The 16,839-nt window shown below is 52.9% G+C and overlaps 1 protein-coding gene across 1 annotated transcript in view; it reads right to left on the bottom strand.

Annotated features, from left to right (window-relative positions):
• Positions 1 to 16,839, bottom strand: part of TTC28 (tetratricopeptide repeat domain 28) — a 560,959-nt gene that overhangs the window by 41,732 nt on the left and 502,388 nt on the right. The window contains exon 13 of the mRNA XM_045826718.1: positions 2,774 to 2,914. Within this exon, the coding sequence (XP_045682674.1) occupies positions 2,774 to 2,914 (141 nt within the window). The remainder of the gene's footprint in view (positions 1 to 2,773; positions 2,915 to 16,839) is intronic.

The raw sequence follows: 16,839 nt of genomic DNA, 5'->3' as shown, positions 1-16,839 counted from the left end.
CACCAATGGGACCTGCCTTGGGCTCAGCACGCGAATGTGTTTTGTGCCCAAGTGCACAGGCAAGGAGAAAAACCGTGGTTGCAGAGACTGGAAAGCAAAGGTAGAACAAAGACCAAGTCCTCCAGTGGCAGGAGAGAAACCTCTAAAGCCAAGGCTCCCTTCAGTCACATCAGCTGTGGCAGCCCTATCGCCAAAGCAGTCCAGCAAACCACCCAGGACAAAAGGGCCAAGGCACCCACTGATCGCCACCGAGACGGAGAGCTCTGCTGCGAGACGGAGAGCCCTGCTGCGGGGAGCGAATGCCGCCCCAGTGCACGCAGGGCCCTGTGCGCACGGCCGCTTCCCCGTGACTCTAGGGCCTCCCAGGCACGAGCACTCTGCCCGCCAGTCTGCACCAGGAGTCCGAAGAGAAGCCACTACTCGGCTATCCTGTTCCTCGGAGCAGAGATCCCTGACACGGAAGGGGCAGGGAGGGAGGCCTGGGGCCCCATGCACGCAGGGGAGCGTGCCTGGCTGGCACCCAGGTGGGAAGGTGCAGGCAGGCAGGACAGCTGGGACGCACTACCTGAAACCCAGCTCTGGCACCCGCTCCTGGGCAGGTGTCCGCCCTCCCCAGCCCGAGTGTGCCCTTCAGCTGTGAGACGCAAGGTTGGACCGGAAGTTCGGAAGGACCCCTCCTATTCCAACTGACAAGGATGGTTCTGCCTCCGTGGTGCCCCAGTAGCTCTGCCCGCCTTGGACGCGGCCAGAGCCCCCTCCTCCTGGGCTTGTCGGAGAGTGTGAGGGAGCACATGGCACGGCAGCCCGCCTGGGCCTCCCTGCTCACTGTGCTAACGCCGAAGAGCTCAGGCGTCCCCTTCACCAGCCTGCCCTCGGGGGGCTCCAGACCGTCAGGACGGGAAGGGTCTGCAGAGGCCATTCCGACCCTTCTCTTTCCTGAGGGCAGGCCCGAGGCCCCGGCCACGGGAGGCCTGCTGAGCAGGCTGGGTGCACAGCAGGTGGACAGCGAGGCCCAGTCCCCAGCGCCGTGGCCTGGCTGCTCCCCACCTAGCCTTGAGCTCGCCCCGTCCTCAGCCTGGCCACGGGGCACCCCTGACATTGTTTAAATGAATGGATAAATTAACCCAGAGCATTGTGCTCACTGGACCTACCTCAGCACTGCTCAAAAGGACAGGTGTTCTCCCCAAAGGAGCAGCTGCATGATCCGAAGTTCGCACCACCTCCCATCCAGGGATGGAAGCCGGGACCAGGTGCACCTGGTCTGACCCTCGCCTGCCGTGGCACCCAAGGCCCGGAGGAGGGGCTTCTGACCGCTGGTGCACCTGTGATCAGGTAGGCCATGCACATCTGAGGGCCTGCCTTTGGGACTCGCTCACATGAAGGACATGAGGTGTGGCAGGAAGAGGAAGGGCAGGTGAGGCCACCACCCGAGGTGGCCAACACCTGCTGCACAAGTGCATACAAATTTCATCCTCCGAGTTTATGCACCCACGTTCTCCTAAGGATTCAAATTTAGCATGGTCCTTCCCAGCACAAAGCCACACGTGGGCAATGCCTTCCATGTATTAGGAAGCTGGTCAAAGTGTTATTTAGATACTAACTCCTTTAATTTCCATGTTAAGGGAACACTGCAAGGCAGATGTCTCACCTGCCCAGTGTCCCACAGCCGGCATCCGGCAAGGCCCAAGCCTGAGCCCTCCCCACTCAGTTTTACACCACGGACCCCACCGACTGGCAGAGCAGAGGAGCTGGCCCAGGAGGGCGTGAGCCCAGGCCCACTCCCATGCCTCCTTCCACCTGATCGTGTCCCTGAGAGACACCTGGTAAAGGGTAGGGAAGGAGGGACTGGGCGTGAACCAGCTTGAAGTTCTGGTCTCCTTTCAACCACGCTGCCAGTTCCTACCCCCCTGGCCAGTGGCCCCCATCCCATTCCAGTCACCCCTGGGAAAGGAGACACACGTCTGTCGCCCCGACAGCACAACAACGAGAGGAAGCCGGGGCCTGGAGCAGGACAGCAGGGCCGCCAGGCAGAGGCTGCCTCCTCCCAGAGCCCCGCTGCTTCCCGCTCGTGTTCCAGGCCCAACCTGCTGCCTTTAACGTCGGGCCCTCGGGATGTGGCCGAGACCTGAGAGAGTCCCAGGGGTCCTTCTGGAAAGTCTACCCAAATGTAACTCCCAGGTTGTTGCCAGGCAACCAAATGACAGTAGGACAGGTGCCCCTCAACCCAATTGGCTGCCCCTGTAAACATTAACTCCTCTTAAACCACTAAGACCTATTTGGTCAAATAATGGGGAGATGGGGCCTTGAGGGCAGACAGGGGGGCCTAGGCCTGGACAAGTGCTCCTTCCGGCAACGCCGGCACCCCAGCTCTCCCTGGCAGCCCTCAGCCTCAGGCCAGGAGGGCCAACACTGACTCCCAAGCCCAGGAGTCACTCACATAAGCTGACAAAGAAGTATGAGATGCTCCTCTGTCCGGACTCCACCTGGCATTTAGGAAGTAAGACCCGCCGCTCTGTTACGCAGCGGCAACTGCCTCCTGTCACAGCCAAACGCAGATGGTCACATCGAACCTGCACCCATTTCTCATTTGACTCGATGCTGTGACGTCAAGGCCCTGAGGGACGTGGGGTGTGGCAGCATCACGCTCCCTCCTGCAAATGCATGTCACGGAGCAGAAGCCCAGCCCGCTGGAAGGAGCAGCAGCCTAGTGCACGTTCCCTGCATGCAGGACACCTGGCCCTGGCCTGGCCCAGGAGGCGGAGCCCGCACTCACCTGTTGAAGAGGTTGTTGCGGCGCACCATCCGAAGGAAGCCCGTGGGGTCGGTCACTGAGTTGAGCTTGTTGTTCATCTCTTCGCACTGCTGGTCCATGATGTCTCCGGCTTCGCTCTCTGTCTCGCTGCTGGCACAGGCCCTGCGGGAGGAGTGCAGAGATAGCCCATCAGAGAGAGGCCCCTACTTGGGGGTCTACCGCGTGGTCCCGTGCCACTCCTCTGCCCAACGCACCCCTGGCACCGAGCGCCTCCCTGTGACCAGGTCAGACCATGTCCTCCCCGTTGTCCCCACAGCCTTCTTCCCTCTGCCGTCCAGTGCTTCGTGAGATGTGCTCCAGTTGGTTGTTTCCGGGCTGTCACCCCCACGGGCCCGGGAACTCTCTACAGCAGGGGTCCCCACCCTCCAGGCCGTGGACCAGTAGTGGTCTGGTCCTGTTAGGGACCCGGCTCCACAGCAGCGGGGAGCTTGAATGTAATACGTTGAACCATCCCTTTAACCATCCCCCCTCCAGCCTGGTCCGTGGAAGAACTGTCCTCCACGGAACAGTCCCTGGTGCCAAAAAGGCTGGGGCCCGCTGCTCTACGGGGGAGGCTGTGCCGGAGCCAGCGCCCACTCCCTGCGTCTAGCACATGCCAGACACGTTCTAGGTGCCCGACGACTGTTTGGGAAGGAGTGTGTGGTGGGCTGGCAGAGCGCTCTTCTCGGGGTAGAACTCGAGCAGCCCTCGCAGCCCGAGTTCCAGCCCATCCCACTCCAGAAACAGCGTCTAAGCGCCCCTTAGGCGCCAGGCTCCACGCTAGGCCTGGGGAGTACACAGGCCAGAAAGGCAGGTTCCAGACGAAGAGACACCAACTGGCTGCCGTGGCAGGCAGAGCAGCCGTGTCTGGCACATGGGCTCGAGAAATGCTGCTGACTGGAGCCCATTTTCCAAGCTCAGCACGGGGATGTTACAATATTTGAATGAATAAATTCACATTTCCCCTATGACAAAATGCAATAGAACACCTCACAATGGGTTTTAAATAAACAGAAATACCCAGGAGTGCCCTGATTCATCAGTGTTATTAAAATGACGAAAGGCTTATTAAACAGAAAAGCGGTGCATTATGAGCCTATGATACCAAGACAGATGCCATAGGAGCACGTGGGGGGGGGGCACTGCCACCTGCGGCCGCCCCCTCCCCATCGTGGGCCTCGCCGTGTACACAGCCTGCCGGGGTCAGCAAAGGCAGATCTCGGCCTACAGCTGCCCCTCCTTCGGCACGATGATTCCACTCAGATGTCGTGGGAATGATGATGCCATCTGGCCCAAAGAGAACTCTCAGCCAGCATGACCACTTTGTTTCAAGTTCCCCGCTGACTCAGGACCCTCGTGGAAGGGTGGGGAGCCCCAGGACACTGGAGGCAGAGGACTGACAGATGGGTGAGCCCCACACGATGGACAAGGGGGATCCGGAAAGAAATGGGCCTTCTATTGCCCTGAGGGAAGAGGTTCTCACATCAAGATTTAGGTTTAAGCCCTGCCTGGTATAGCTCAGTGGGTTGAGCTCGGGCTGCAAGCCCAAGGGTCGCCAGTTTAATTCCCAGTCGGGGCATGTGCTTGAGTTGCAGGCCAGATCCCTAGTGGGGGCCACATGAGAGGCAACCATGTATTGATGTTTCTCTCCCTCCCTTTCTCTCTCCGTTCCCCTCTCTCTAAAAATAAATAAATAAAATCTTAAAAAAAAAAAAAAGGTTTAGGTTAAAGGTGGACATGGTCTGCTTCAGACAGCCAGGCTGGTGAGCCTGTGGCATCAGGATCCCACGGCAGAGAGGGGTAATGACCTTACTGGGTCACTATGGAGTCAAACGAGACAGCGTGTGAAACTGCCTAGTAAACCTGAATGTACTATGTGAACATCAACCGTGGTGTGATGGTACTTTGGTTGTTGTTGCTGTTAATTTCCCTGGGCCCAGGGTGCCCAGAAATTTGCTTAAATATTATTCTGGGTGTGTCTGTGAGGATCTTTCTGGATGAGACTAACATTTGAGTCAGGACGCTGAGGAAAGCAAAGTGCCCTCCCCTACACGGGTGGGCCTCACCCAACCTGTTCCATTCAGGGGCCTGAATGGAACGAGAAGGCACAGCGGGGGAGAAGCTCCTCTCTGCTTAACTGTCTAGGAGCTGGGACATCGATCTTTTGCTTTCAGACTTGAGCTCGGACTGGAGCTTACCTCACCGGCTCTCCTGGGGCCCCAGCTCGCCAGCCACAGCCTCGAGACTTCTCGGTCTCCATGAGCATGTGAGCCAGTTCCTTACAATAAACCCTGTGTGTGTGTGTGTGTGTGTGTGTGTACTCGTGTGCATGCACACTGTTGGTTCTGTTTCTCTGGAGAACCCAGACTAACATGCCTGGTAACGAGGCACCGGGGTCCCGACTCAGCCACATCCTTGTAAAGAGGCAGTCACTACCAGGGTTCCCCGAGCTCAGCAAGACTTCGCCACAGAGCCACGCCAATGGCTGGTAAAGCCTGCTTTCCTTCTCATGCCATCTGGGAACAATGCTTCCAGCCCAGGAGAGCGCCAGGCACGCTTGGCACACAGTAGGTATGCCGTAAGGAATTACTGAACGAATGAGTGACTTATGCCAGAGAGCGCTTTGTAATGTGCACAGTATTTGTACACGGACTTCACTTTCTCTCCCACCTGCGCGGCAGCCCTTATGGCCCCGTCTTGTTTCTGAGGAGACTGGGGTGTGCAGACACCAAGGAACTGGGCCGAGGACACAAAGAGGGAGGGCCGGGGCTGAGCCCCGCTCAGGTCTGGGCACTGACTCCCCCGCCCCTCCCACGTTAAGGCTCTAAGCTTCTCACACAGCGCATGTCTCCCTGCTGAGGTTTGACCAGGGTAGGGGGAGGAGGAATACAGGAAGCTAGAGACACCAAGACGCTCCGAAGCCCCTCAACAAACTGCCGTGGCTCCCACCCCGCTGGAGAGCGGGGAGTGGGGCTTTATTCCTCTCACCACTCCACAGGCGTCAACAGAACAGCCGAGCAGCTGAAGGCTTGAATGCTCCCTTGGGAGCTGAGGGCCCTTCACAGAGACCCTGGTAAATATCGCTCAACAAGCTCCTCTGTCCAGGGACACATTTATCATCCGAATGCGACTGCCTGCTTGGAGCTGAGAAGTCTGCTTGTCATTCAGGGCTTTGCAACAGGGAGGAGAACCGTCTGGAGCTGGCACCGGCCTCCCCCAACTCGCAGTCCCATTCTCTCAGTCTGCCTCAGACCGAGCCCTCGGGACCTCACCCCTGATGGGGTTGCTTCCTGCTTTCTGACCCTTCCAAGTGTTAACATTCAAGAGAAAAACGAACAGGCGATGACACAGATAAAGGAATCTCCCTTCTGCAAAACAAACCCCATCAATAGAGTGCGGCATGCAGCGGGGATCCCAAGAGCGCCCTGCCCACGTCACATCGAAGCCCCGCCCCCTTCCTCGGAGAGACTGTCTGGGGATGGCGTGTCACCTCGTCTGAGGACTGCAGGCCCTGATTCCGCTCACTTCCATTCAACGACACCTGCTGAGCGGGGCCGCTGTGGAAGGGCAGAGGCTGAGCGGAGGAGAGTCGCATCACACCCGCCTCTGAGGTGCTTGCAACCTAGTCGGACTAGTGAGCACAGGTGAAGGCGGACTGAGGAGGCACAGGGAGGGCAGACAAGCTCTCCTGGAATGAGCTGCATCTGAGCGGCATTTCGAAGGATACAACCTTGACAGGTAGAGACGGGTGGGGGTGGGGCTTCCAGGCAGACAGAATGGTATGAGCAAAGTTGTGGAGGTAAGACAGTGTGGGGGCTGCCTGGGGCCATTTGGGGCCAAGAGAACAGCCAAGTTGAGCTGGAGCAGAGGGTAAGAGTGGGACAGAAAGTGGAGATAATAGTGCAGGGAGGTCTTGAACTTGGAAGGCAGTTGAGAGCTGTCCGTCCAGGCCCCTGAAGAGGGAGGCGGCAGGCTCAGCACTGCTCTTTGGGAGACAGTCAGCCAACTGGACCAGAGTGGAGAAGCCAGCTAAGTAGGCTGGGGGGAGGAGTTAGGCAGTTATCACCAGCACCTGCTCAGAAGCAGCCCTGAAGGCCCAGGGTCAAGCTCAATAAAGCTTAACTGGCCCCTCCCACCTATAAGAAGTCCCTGTCTCAGGAGTTATTGTCATGTTAATACAGTAACCTGCTAAGGTCTCTCTCATACACCAGGTGAGGCAAGTCTTCCATAAGCCCTTGACTCTGGCCAGAGGCTCCCTCTTCTGCCCTGAGCGCCCACCCCCTATCTGCAAACAGACAAGCCGGCTCTCACCCCACCTTCCTGATTCCTCACCATTTTTTGGTCTCTGTTGTCACCAGCAATGGCTCTGGCTCGTCCTGTGGTTGGGCCAGCTCTGACATCAGTCTGAGACTGAGAAGGGGGGACCAACAGGAGAAATGTCACCCCCAGAAGGACTTGTCTGCCTGGGGGACTCACAGAAGGGAGACGGTAACACACAACTAGCAGGTGAAACACGGCAGATGGAGAACTGGTGGCAAACACAGAAACCACAAGCAGGAGTTGGTCTGAGGTAGAAGAGGAAGGTTCAGTTGGGACAAGCTGAACGTGCAGACAGGACACAGAGTTGGAAATGCCGAGTATGCAGATGCTGATGCGGTCATCTAGGCCCTCCTCCTTCCAGACGGCCTGGAAATCGTCAGAAATCCAGGTCGGATGCTCAGGAGAAAAGTCAGGACCCACTGTGTGACGTCTCACTCATTTGGTTCACCCAGAAAATGCTATTAAATGTTTTCATAAATACCCTGATACACCAGGTTCTGATTGCAGGAAAAAAGGAGTAAGCACAGTCCACCCCATCTTTCCCAATGAAGACAGCCATAAACCTTGGATGGGCTGCATGGAGCCACTATTTGAGGAGTGTGAAAAGTAGAAATCTTGCAAACCAGGAGTAAAAAAGAACTTCACCAGCCGGATAAAGCGCAGCTGTAACAAGTCTACCGCTGACATCATGTGTAAACAAGGTAAGGATGTCGGCTCCCGTCCTTCCTATGAAACACGGCACTGGGAGTTCTAGTGCGAAAAGATGAAAGAAAATAAAAGGCACGTGGACTGGAAAGGGAAAAATAAACTCTGTTCACAGAAGGCGGGACTGTCTAAGTGGGAAAGCCGAGGAACATGCAAAAAGACCCCAGGACCATTCAGTGAGTTTCATAAGGTTGCAGGATGCAAGACCAACACACAAAAGTCAAGGTTTCTATGTACTAATAAAAAACAATTGCAAACTGAAGTTTTAAAAATGATCCCACCTATTTTTAATAGCTCCAAAAATAAAATACTTAGGTATAAATCTCACAGAACATGTACAGGATCTGTATGCTAAAACCCCCCAAAATATGTAAAAATATGAAGAGACATAACATGATCACGGACTTTAAGACTCAACAAAGACAGCATTTTTCCCAATTTGATTTATAGGTTTATCATAATTCCAATAAAAATATCAAGAAATTTGTGTAGCTATAGAGAAGCCGAGTCTAACATTTATATGAAAAGGCAAATAAACTAGACGAGGTGAAATGAGTTTGAGTGGTAGAGTGAAGCCGGAGGAGCGGCACTGCCGGGTTCTCAGACTGACTGTGTGTCTGCCCTTGTGCTAACATGGCGTCCGTGAGTGTACAGACATGCAGAGCAATGGAACGGAGCAAAGAACAAAAATAAACTCACCTGAAAATGGCCAATTAACTTCTGACAAAGGTGCAAAGGCAATTTAATACAGAAAGGACAGTCTTTTCAATAAATAGCTTGGGAGTAAATGAGTGGATCAAAAAAGTGGTACATTTACACAATGGAATAGTACACAGAAGAAAGGAAAAAGGAGCTCCTACCCTTCACGACAGCATGGATGGAACTGGAGAGCGTTATGCTAAGTGAAGTAAGCCAGGCGGTGAAAGAAAAATACCATATGATCTCAACTATAAGTGGAACCTAATCAACAAAACAAAGAAACAAACAAAATATAACCAGAGACATTGAAATAAAGAGCAAAGTGACAGTAACCAGAGGGGAGGGGGGAGGAGGATAATGGGGGATAGAAGGGAAAGGGTCATCAAGGAACATGTGTAAAGGACCCGTGGACAAAGCCAAAGAGGGGAAGGATTGAGGGCGGGAGGTGGGGAAGTGGTGGCGAGAAAATGGAGACAACGGTGCGTGAACAATACATACATACATATACGCACATGCATACGTACTTATACACACACATATACATGCATGCATACATATATACATACATAGCTTGGGAACAACTGCACATCCATATGCAAAAAAATTAACCTTGTAAAATGAAACACAGTTAACCTCACACCTTATAATTAACTCAAAATGAACCACAGATCCAAATATAAAAATGTAACACTATAAAACTCGTAGGAAACACAGGAGAACATAGGAGAAACTTTTTGACCTGGGGTGACAGATTTCTTAGACATTTTACCAGAAGCATTATCCATAAAGAAATAATTGATAAAGCTGATGTCATAAAAATTAAAAACTTTTGCTCTGTGAAAGGCACTATTAAGAGATGAAAAAGACAAGCTATAGACCGAGAGAAAATATTTGCAAACCACATATCTGCCAAAGAACTTATATCCAGAACATACAAAAAACTTTCAAACTCAACAATAAGAAAATATACAACTCAATTTAAAAAATGAGCATAAGCCCTGAGCAGTCATTTCACCAAACAGAATATAAAGATGGCAAATAAGCACATGAAAAAAAGAGTTTAATGTCATTAGTCATTAGAGAGATGCAAATCGAAACCACAACAACACACCACCACGCACCCACCGGAAGGGTCCAATTTTAAAATGCGGACCATGTCAGGTGCGGATGGGACAGATCAGCTGGTGGTGGAGACGCAGAAAAGTGCAGTTACTCAGGTCAAGGGTCACGTCCGAAGGGCCCACAGACAAGACAACAGGGTGGGGGAGGGCTGAATGTGGGGGGGGGGGAGGGCAGGGAGAATAATGGGGGGAAATGGGGACAACTGTAACTGAACGATAAAAAAAACACAAAAAAGTACAGTTATTCCAGAAACTACTTTACAGTTTCTTATAAAATGAAATACGTGTTTACCGGAGGACCCAGCAATTCCATCCTGAAGAAACGAATTTATTTACCCTAAATAAATGAAAAAATAAAGTCCGTGTAAGCTGGCCTAAGTGCAGGACGGCAGCGTGGATCCTGGTGAGGGGCTGAGAGGGGGCTGGAGAGTCCAGCAGCTCCCCCGTGTGCCCACCTGCCCTGCCAGCATCTGCTCCTGAGAGCCTGGGAGAAGGCCAGCCCTGGCCTGCTCTGGGGAATATAAATCATGCCATCACCAGAGGCAGGCTCCAAAAGGCTGTTCACGTGCAGCTTTCCCCCGAGAGATGGGAATGGCCCATGAATCAAGCCCCACAGAGCCGTGCCAGAGCTCATCCCATTCTCGGGGACAGCGCTTGGCAAGAGGCCCCGGAGAGGATTTTCATTTGCAAGCATGGCCCCTGATCTCTCCAAGTACACACTCTCTGTCATCCCTCTGACAGTTGCGACTAAAGCTCCACGCAGGCACACTTTTATTTATGTCTCAACATCCCCTCGCTAATTCATTCTTTCTTCTAGTCGGTTCCCCTGCCCCCATCTCTAGGCTTCTTCTGCACTGGAAGCCAGTTGGTTGCCAAAGACCCACCGACTGCACCCCGGGCGAGAAGCCCCATCTTTGACAGTCTCAGTGGGCAGGGCAGTGGGGCGGCTCCCACACCGGCAGGCCAGGCCTGATGGAATTAGATTGAAAACAGAAAAATGCCGCTTCTTTCAAAGCAAAGACCTCTTTACAATCGATGAAACCTGAGGAAGCAAAAGTTAGTTCATTAGCTGCCACCACGTGTAATCATTTCGGGCTTCCTGACAGTGAGCGGCCGGTCTGACCGGGCCAGCACCGGGTGCTGCGAGACTCCAGAGCTCGGCAGCAGAGAGCGTCCTGGAGGGATGCAGACGCACAGACGACGAGTACCATGGGCGCGTACTGGGCTCTGCGTGGCCAGTCCGCCGACAGCAGGAAAAACCCATTTATCCCAGAAGCCACTAAGCGAGAGTCCCAGAAACTAAGGACATGGGACTTTGGGAACTCAAGATTTCTGAGACTTCTGGAAATTTCTCATGTGGATAACTTGCCAGTCCCTGTCTGCTTTCTCATAGCGATTGTGAGTAGTGAACCCTTAAGATGAGAAGAGCCTGGGGCTTACTTGTAGGGACAGCGAGGAAAGGGAGGGTGGAGCAAAGGCATCCCATCCCATGGGTGGTCTCACAAGAAGAAGAACCCAAGGAGCAGAGATACCGGGATGAGACTTTGAAACAGGAAACAGGCTATACGTATCTTCAGGATGAAAGAAGGCGGTGGTGGAGTAGGCAGTTTTGGGACATCTGCCCTGAACATAAAGATTCTACGACTAGAAGTTGCCTCATTGATCCACAGGGTCAGAGGGGTGAGTTCCCAGTGCCAGATTTATACCTGATGACCCCCACTGCTGACTGGACCAGTGGGGGACATCTGCCCCAAGCAGGGCCAAACAGAGTCCTTTCCACAAAATCTGTGCTTTGGAACTCTGGGATTGCTGAGAGTGACTTCCTGTGACCAGCCCTGTAGGCTTGTGTGAGCGTGAGAGCTGGCTGGCGTGGCCATTTTCCCACGCGGGGACGAAGAGCACAGAGCATTTCGAATCTCCAGCTGCAGACTGGAGGTCTGCAGTAGGAGGAGCAAAATGACGGGGCTGCGCAGTGATAAGAACCAGACTGCCCTGTGCGGCCCAGGAGCTCCTCACAGCTTCCCTTTTCCATCCTAGGCTTGCCCTTGGATTTCATGGGACCCCTCATCCATGTAACCTTATTATAACCTCCTCTTTGGTTTAAGCAATCACTCGAGAAGATCGTTGTGGGGGGGAAAAGAAGAGCAGGGTTGACAGGTATCCTCAGAGACCTGTGTCCTTACTGCAGAGAGCCGTGCCACAGCAGCCCGAGTTGTCCTGGCACCGTTCAAACTGGTGGGGCACTCAAGTGAGCAGGCCAGCACGAGCCGGTGGGTGGGAAGGGTGTGAGCTGCACATCGGGGGAAAATGTGCTGGGATCGCCCGTAGGCACAATGTGGAGGCCATTCTCCTCCGACAACCTCTGGCAATGAGTCCGCTCATATCACATCCCGGACGTCCCCTCTGGACACACAGGGGATGTGGTACAGCAAGCTCAGACTCTGAAGTCAAATCCGCGGGTTCAAATCCACACCAGTCGTGTGGCCCCTCCAGTACTCACTGTCCACACTGCCCAATGGGTATTAAGTTTCTTATCACAAAATCAAAGTCACTGTCACTCACCTGTCTCTCTGGACATGGTTGTATTCACATGACACTGGATTTAATTCCTTGCTCCCATATATCACTCTTGAAATTGCTTTTCTCAGTATCACCTCAAGATTGTGATCAATACTATTACCTAAGAGTTATTATTTATTGAACAAACCTTTTATTGTTCTGAAGACAAATGATTACATTCACCTGTCAGGAATCCACACACACACACGATCAATCAGCTCTGATCTGTGCTATGGTTGTTAAGCTGATAATTAAAGTCGCCCCCTGAAATGCCTTCTCAAGATGATTGTTTGAATTAAAAACCAAACGAAAAAAGCCTCCAGCCTTTGGGATCCATTACAATTGTGCAATTTTAACTCAGATGCATTTTTGTAAACACCCTGCTTATCTCCTGGCCTGGAATTATCTAGTCTGCACTTAAGCGTTAGAGGAGGAAGCAGGCTCTGTCCTAGCTTTTCTCCCCTCAGTAAACACAGTGATCAAGCCAATGAGAAGGCTTCCCTTCGCTAGCTCAGTAGCCTGTGCTCGTGAAGACGGAAAGACTGTGATTGACCAGGAGGGCCCCTTACTTGGTCTCTCATTTTTGAAATCAGCTGGGAAAGTACTGGGGACGGAGTGGTCCCCTAACAATGCAACTCTGGAACCTTCTCTACTGCTGGTTTTGCCCCACCACTTCGACCGAGCCCAAGTCAGCCTGTGTGGACCCCGTGTGCTGGAGGCGAGCCGAAGCCCTGTGGTCTGGGAGACCTAGGTTGGAACCCTCCCGCTGCTCCCCGGGGGTTGTTACCTGTGTCACCCGGGGCAAGCAGACCCTTCCTCTTTGTAGGTAAGTAGGGTGACTACAGAGTTGATGAAATGATGGAAGTACAGCACCTAGTGGGACCGGATGGGCACCCAATACACTCAGTAGACACTTCTCCTTTTCTGATTCTGTGAACATACACGTTTGGTAGATGAGGGTGAGATACGTACACTCACCCAGTCACGTACCCAGACACATCCAGGAAAGAAAGTCACCCCAGCTGCACAGGACTGCTTTGGGTGCTAACTGAGAATGCAGAGGGGACCCCTTGTGAATGGCTGACTGTGGAGGTGCAGGTCTCATTGTGTTGCTACCACCAACACTTAGGGGAATTCTCAGCCACACCAATATTCAGCAGCAATGTGTGCTTTCCTTGGTGAACAAGCCAAAAGCTAGGAAAAACAGTATGGTGACAGTCCTGTTTACTTTAACTCTAAAAGTAAAATATAATTCATTGTAAATATTTAAATTGGTTTAAAAGCAACCAAGTGAAAATGCAAAGCTGCTGTGTTTTCCCACCAAGTGAACACTGCTCCCAATGTGTGAACAGAAGAGCCTGGGTGACAGGTATGTGCACATGTGTGTGTGGGTGTGTGAGTCTATGTGTTTGCACACGTGCATGCACAGGAACAGGATGTCAGAATGAGGCCTTCCTAACCGAGGTGCCAGTACAACAGATGTCAGCCCCTAAAGGGCCAGGCACTCTTCCTCAGCTCACCGTGCGCAGAGGGGCACAGGAAGTGGTTCGGAGAACCTGTCCCAGGACTCTGCCTCCCCGGAGAGGGCCCAGAGGGAGGGAAGGAGGAGACTGGGGAGAGAGTTCTCTGGAGACAGCTGCCCTGGTCCAGAGCATCGCCATCGCCCCATTTTGGGCAAGAAGTGAAGGGCACCTCTCCTGCCTTAAGCCCGGCGGGAAATGTTTTCATGGGGGTGCCACCCAGAGAGCTGGGACACATGCACCCTGAAGACGGGAGAGAGACTGGGGAGACGGGAGCCTGACCCTTGCTGAGCGGGGTCACACTGCCCCATTCTTGCCCTGGCTCCGCTGGGGAGGAACCAGCGTGCATTGCTAGTGTTTGCCAAGGTCAGAGACGTGAGACCGTTTCCTGAGACCACACGTGGTCCACAAAGAAGGGGCAGCTGGCATGACTCACACTTCAGCTTCTGTCCAACAAAGCCACCTGAACAGGCCAGAGGAGGTGCACCGCCAGGTGCCCAGGGCTGAAAAGGTGCCTCGAGGGGGCCTGCAGAAAACAGATGGAGGACTAGAGGTGCACCCACCCAGGTCTTGCACACTACAGGGCACCTCCAAAATGTCTACGAAGAACTCACAAAAAGCAAGATTCCACTTTAACCATCCGCCACGTCCCAAGTTACCGAAGCCACCGAGGCAAGCAAGAGCAATCCTGTCCCCACCTGCCCTCCCTCCACCCCTTGCTATGGCAGGGAGTGGCTTGCACCTCTCAGTCATCAGTGCCTTCCCGGCAATTGTGAAATGCCTTTCCTCTGTTTCCTTCCCAGCATCTTGAACTTTCTTCCTGTGAGGTGACCAGAGAAAGGGAGAATTATTATGGAAAGGATTTTTTAAAGCAGGGCTGGGCTTTAGTGCCAGATTTCTGGACCACTGGAGGATGCTGTGTCCCTTGGAGGCTGGTCCCAAATCCATGGCACTTTCTAGAACAGGCCTTGGCTCTTCCTTTCCCCAACCTGCTCGGGAACTGTCTAAGGACTCATCATGGCCCGGCTCATGTAGTTGTGGGCCGGGTGGGTGTGTGAGCATGACTGCAGGGGGCAAAGTGGAGAGGGTATGCCTTTTTGAGGGCACGAGTGTCTACACTGTGGGGTACTGAGGGCACAAGATGAGCGTGTGTACAGTGTGCACATCGTGTAAGGGGTGTGTCTTGTGAGAGGTGTGTTGTGTGAGGGCCGGTGACAGTGTGTGTGCTGGGCAAGCAGCCTCTTGGGCGAGCAGCTCTGAGCCCTCTGCGGGGCATCTGAAATACGGCACTCATTCTTATCTGCAGGGCCTTCCCCATTCCAAATTCAAAGGGCAACCGAGTTGACACCTGTTATTAATAACAGCAGAAGCCCATAACTGAGTGCCAGGGCCTTTCTGGCATTAATCCTGGTAGCACAGCTAGGAGGCAGATCTCATCATCTTTGTGAAACATGTTCAGAGGGAGACTCAGGCGAGTACAGGCACTTGTCCAAGGCCCCACAGGTGATAAGCAGCAGAACAGGGCCCAGGAGCCAGGTGGACTTGAATTCAGGCCTGTGCCTTCCCAGGCCACCGTTCCAGCCTCTAAGGGCTCGGAAGCTGCCTGACCAGGGACACATTTTCTAAAGGCAATCAGGGACTAAGAAGCCCAAAGTTCCCAGAAGTGGTTCTATGACCTCAGCCCACGCAGCAGCAGCAGCAGCAGCAGCAGCAGCAGCAGCAGCAGCAGCAGCAGCAGCTCCCATATACTTTGCATGCTTTTCAATTTCATTTGATTCCGTGTTCTTGTGTAAAACACAGACTACTATAACTGAAAACGGTCTTCACAGATCACCATGTGGTCCATTTCCCTTGTCCACTAAGAGCTGAGAAGGGTTCTGGGAGGAACACTTGCACACGTGACACCCACGCTACTGTCACTTAAGAGCAGGGTCTGAGCAGCGTGAAGGCAAAGTGTCCAGTACGGGCACGCCTTGCACTCGCTGCTCAAGGCAGACCCGCCTGCGTCAGTGTTTAAAGAATTTTGTTTCCTCCAACTGCACTAATATAAGTTCTATTAAAGAGCCAAATGACCCCTTTAACAAATGAAAAAGAAACGAGGGTTTAGGATAATGAGAATATTATAGCAAAGCTCCTACTGTGTCTGCTTGTAATGGGAGTCCTGCCGCTCGCCCTCCGTGGAGCACTGCGAACACGCCCCTCAGAGCTGTTCCAAATGCAACCCGCGCTAATGTGTGCTAATGAAAATGCATATTCTAATACAACGTGATCCCCTTAACGAGCAACACTGGAGGGGCTGTGTGGTAGTTTTATTTATAATCCTCTACATCTAGGTAAATTGCACACATTCAAAGTTTCTATACAAATAATGTGACCAAGAGCTACCAAACCATGTCTCCTTGGTGTGGATAACAAAACCACTTATGAGCAGAGAAAGTCAAATGTGACTAAACGCTAGGGAAAGGCTCTGTGGAGGGGAGTTATTTCTCGTGGGGGTGCAGTCTCTAAAAATGGGTGACTTCTAACAGCACCCCCTGTTCCCTCCGTCTCCCGCAAGTCTGTTTAGCTACAGCGGAGGGAGAAGAGCCGAGGGGAAGGTAAGCCCTGCGCTCCTGAGAGGAGCCTGGGAAGCCTGTGCTTGCCCCCCTCTCTGTGACGTTTCTGAGCAGTTGTATTTGTTTAAACTGCACTTTGGGTGGGGACGGTTCCCTTTCCACTCATGGTCTTTGTTTCCAGAGAAAACACACAGAAACACCGGTTTTCTGAAACAAGTCAAAGTCCTATAGGGTTTCCCTTTGTTAATGCTGAAGTCTCGTACCTCTGGGGGAGAGCCTGCTCTCTCTCTGCAAAGCACATTTCCTTCTCTCTCTAATCGGATTTTCTAAAGGGGTCCGCTTCCCCTTTTCTATTCCAGATGCTGGCGATCAGCACTGCACAAAAGCCACTAGCTGATGTCACTCTGGTCTTTTCTGCTGCATTAACCCAGTGGGGGGTTCCACAGCTCGAGCTTTTGAAAAGCTGCTGTCAAGTCATAAAAGCCCCCAAATGCAACTTAAATGGTTATTAGCTAGTGGGAAACGTCCCCTGAATTCTAATACTTCCATTTAAATAACAATAATAAAGA

Source organism: Phyllostomus hastatus, unplaced genomic scaffold (assembly GCF_019186645.2).
Source record: "Phyllostomus hastatus isolate PE091 unplaced genomic scaffold, TTU_PhHast_1.1 phas_scaffold_760, whole genome shotgun sequence".
Lineage (NCBI taxonomy): Eukaryota > Metazoa > Chordata > Mammalia > Chiroptera > Phyllostomidae > Phyllostomus > Phyllostomus hastatus.
This window is presented reverse-complemented; position numbering and strand designations above follow the sequence as displayed.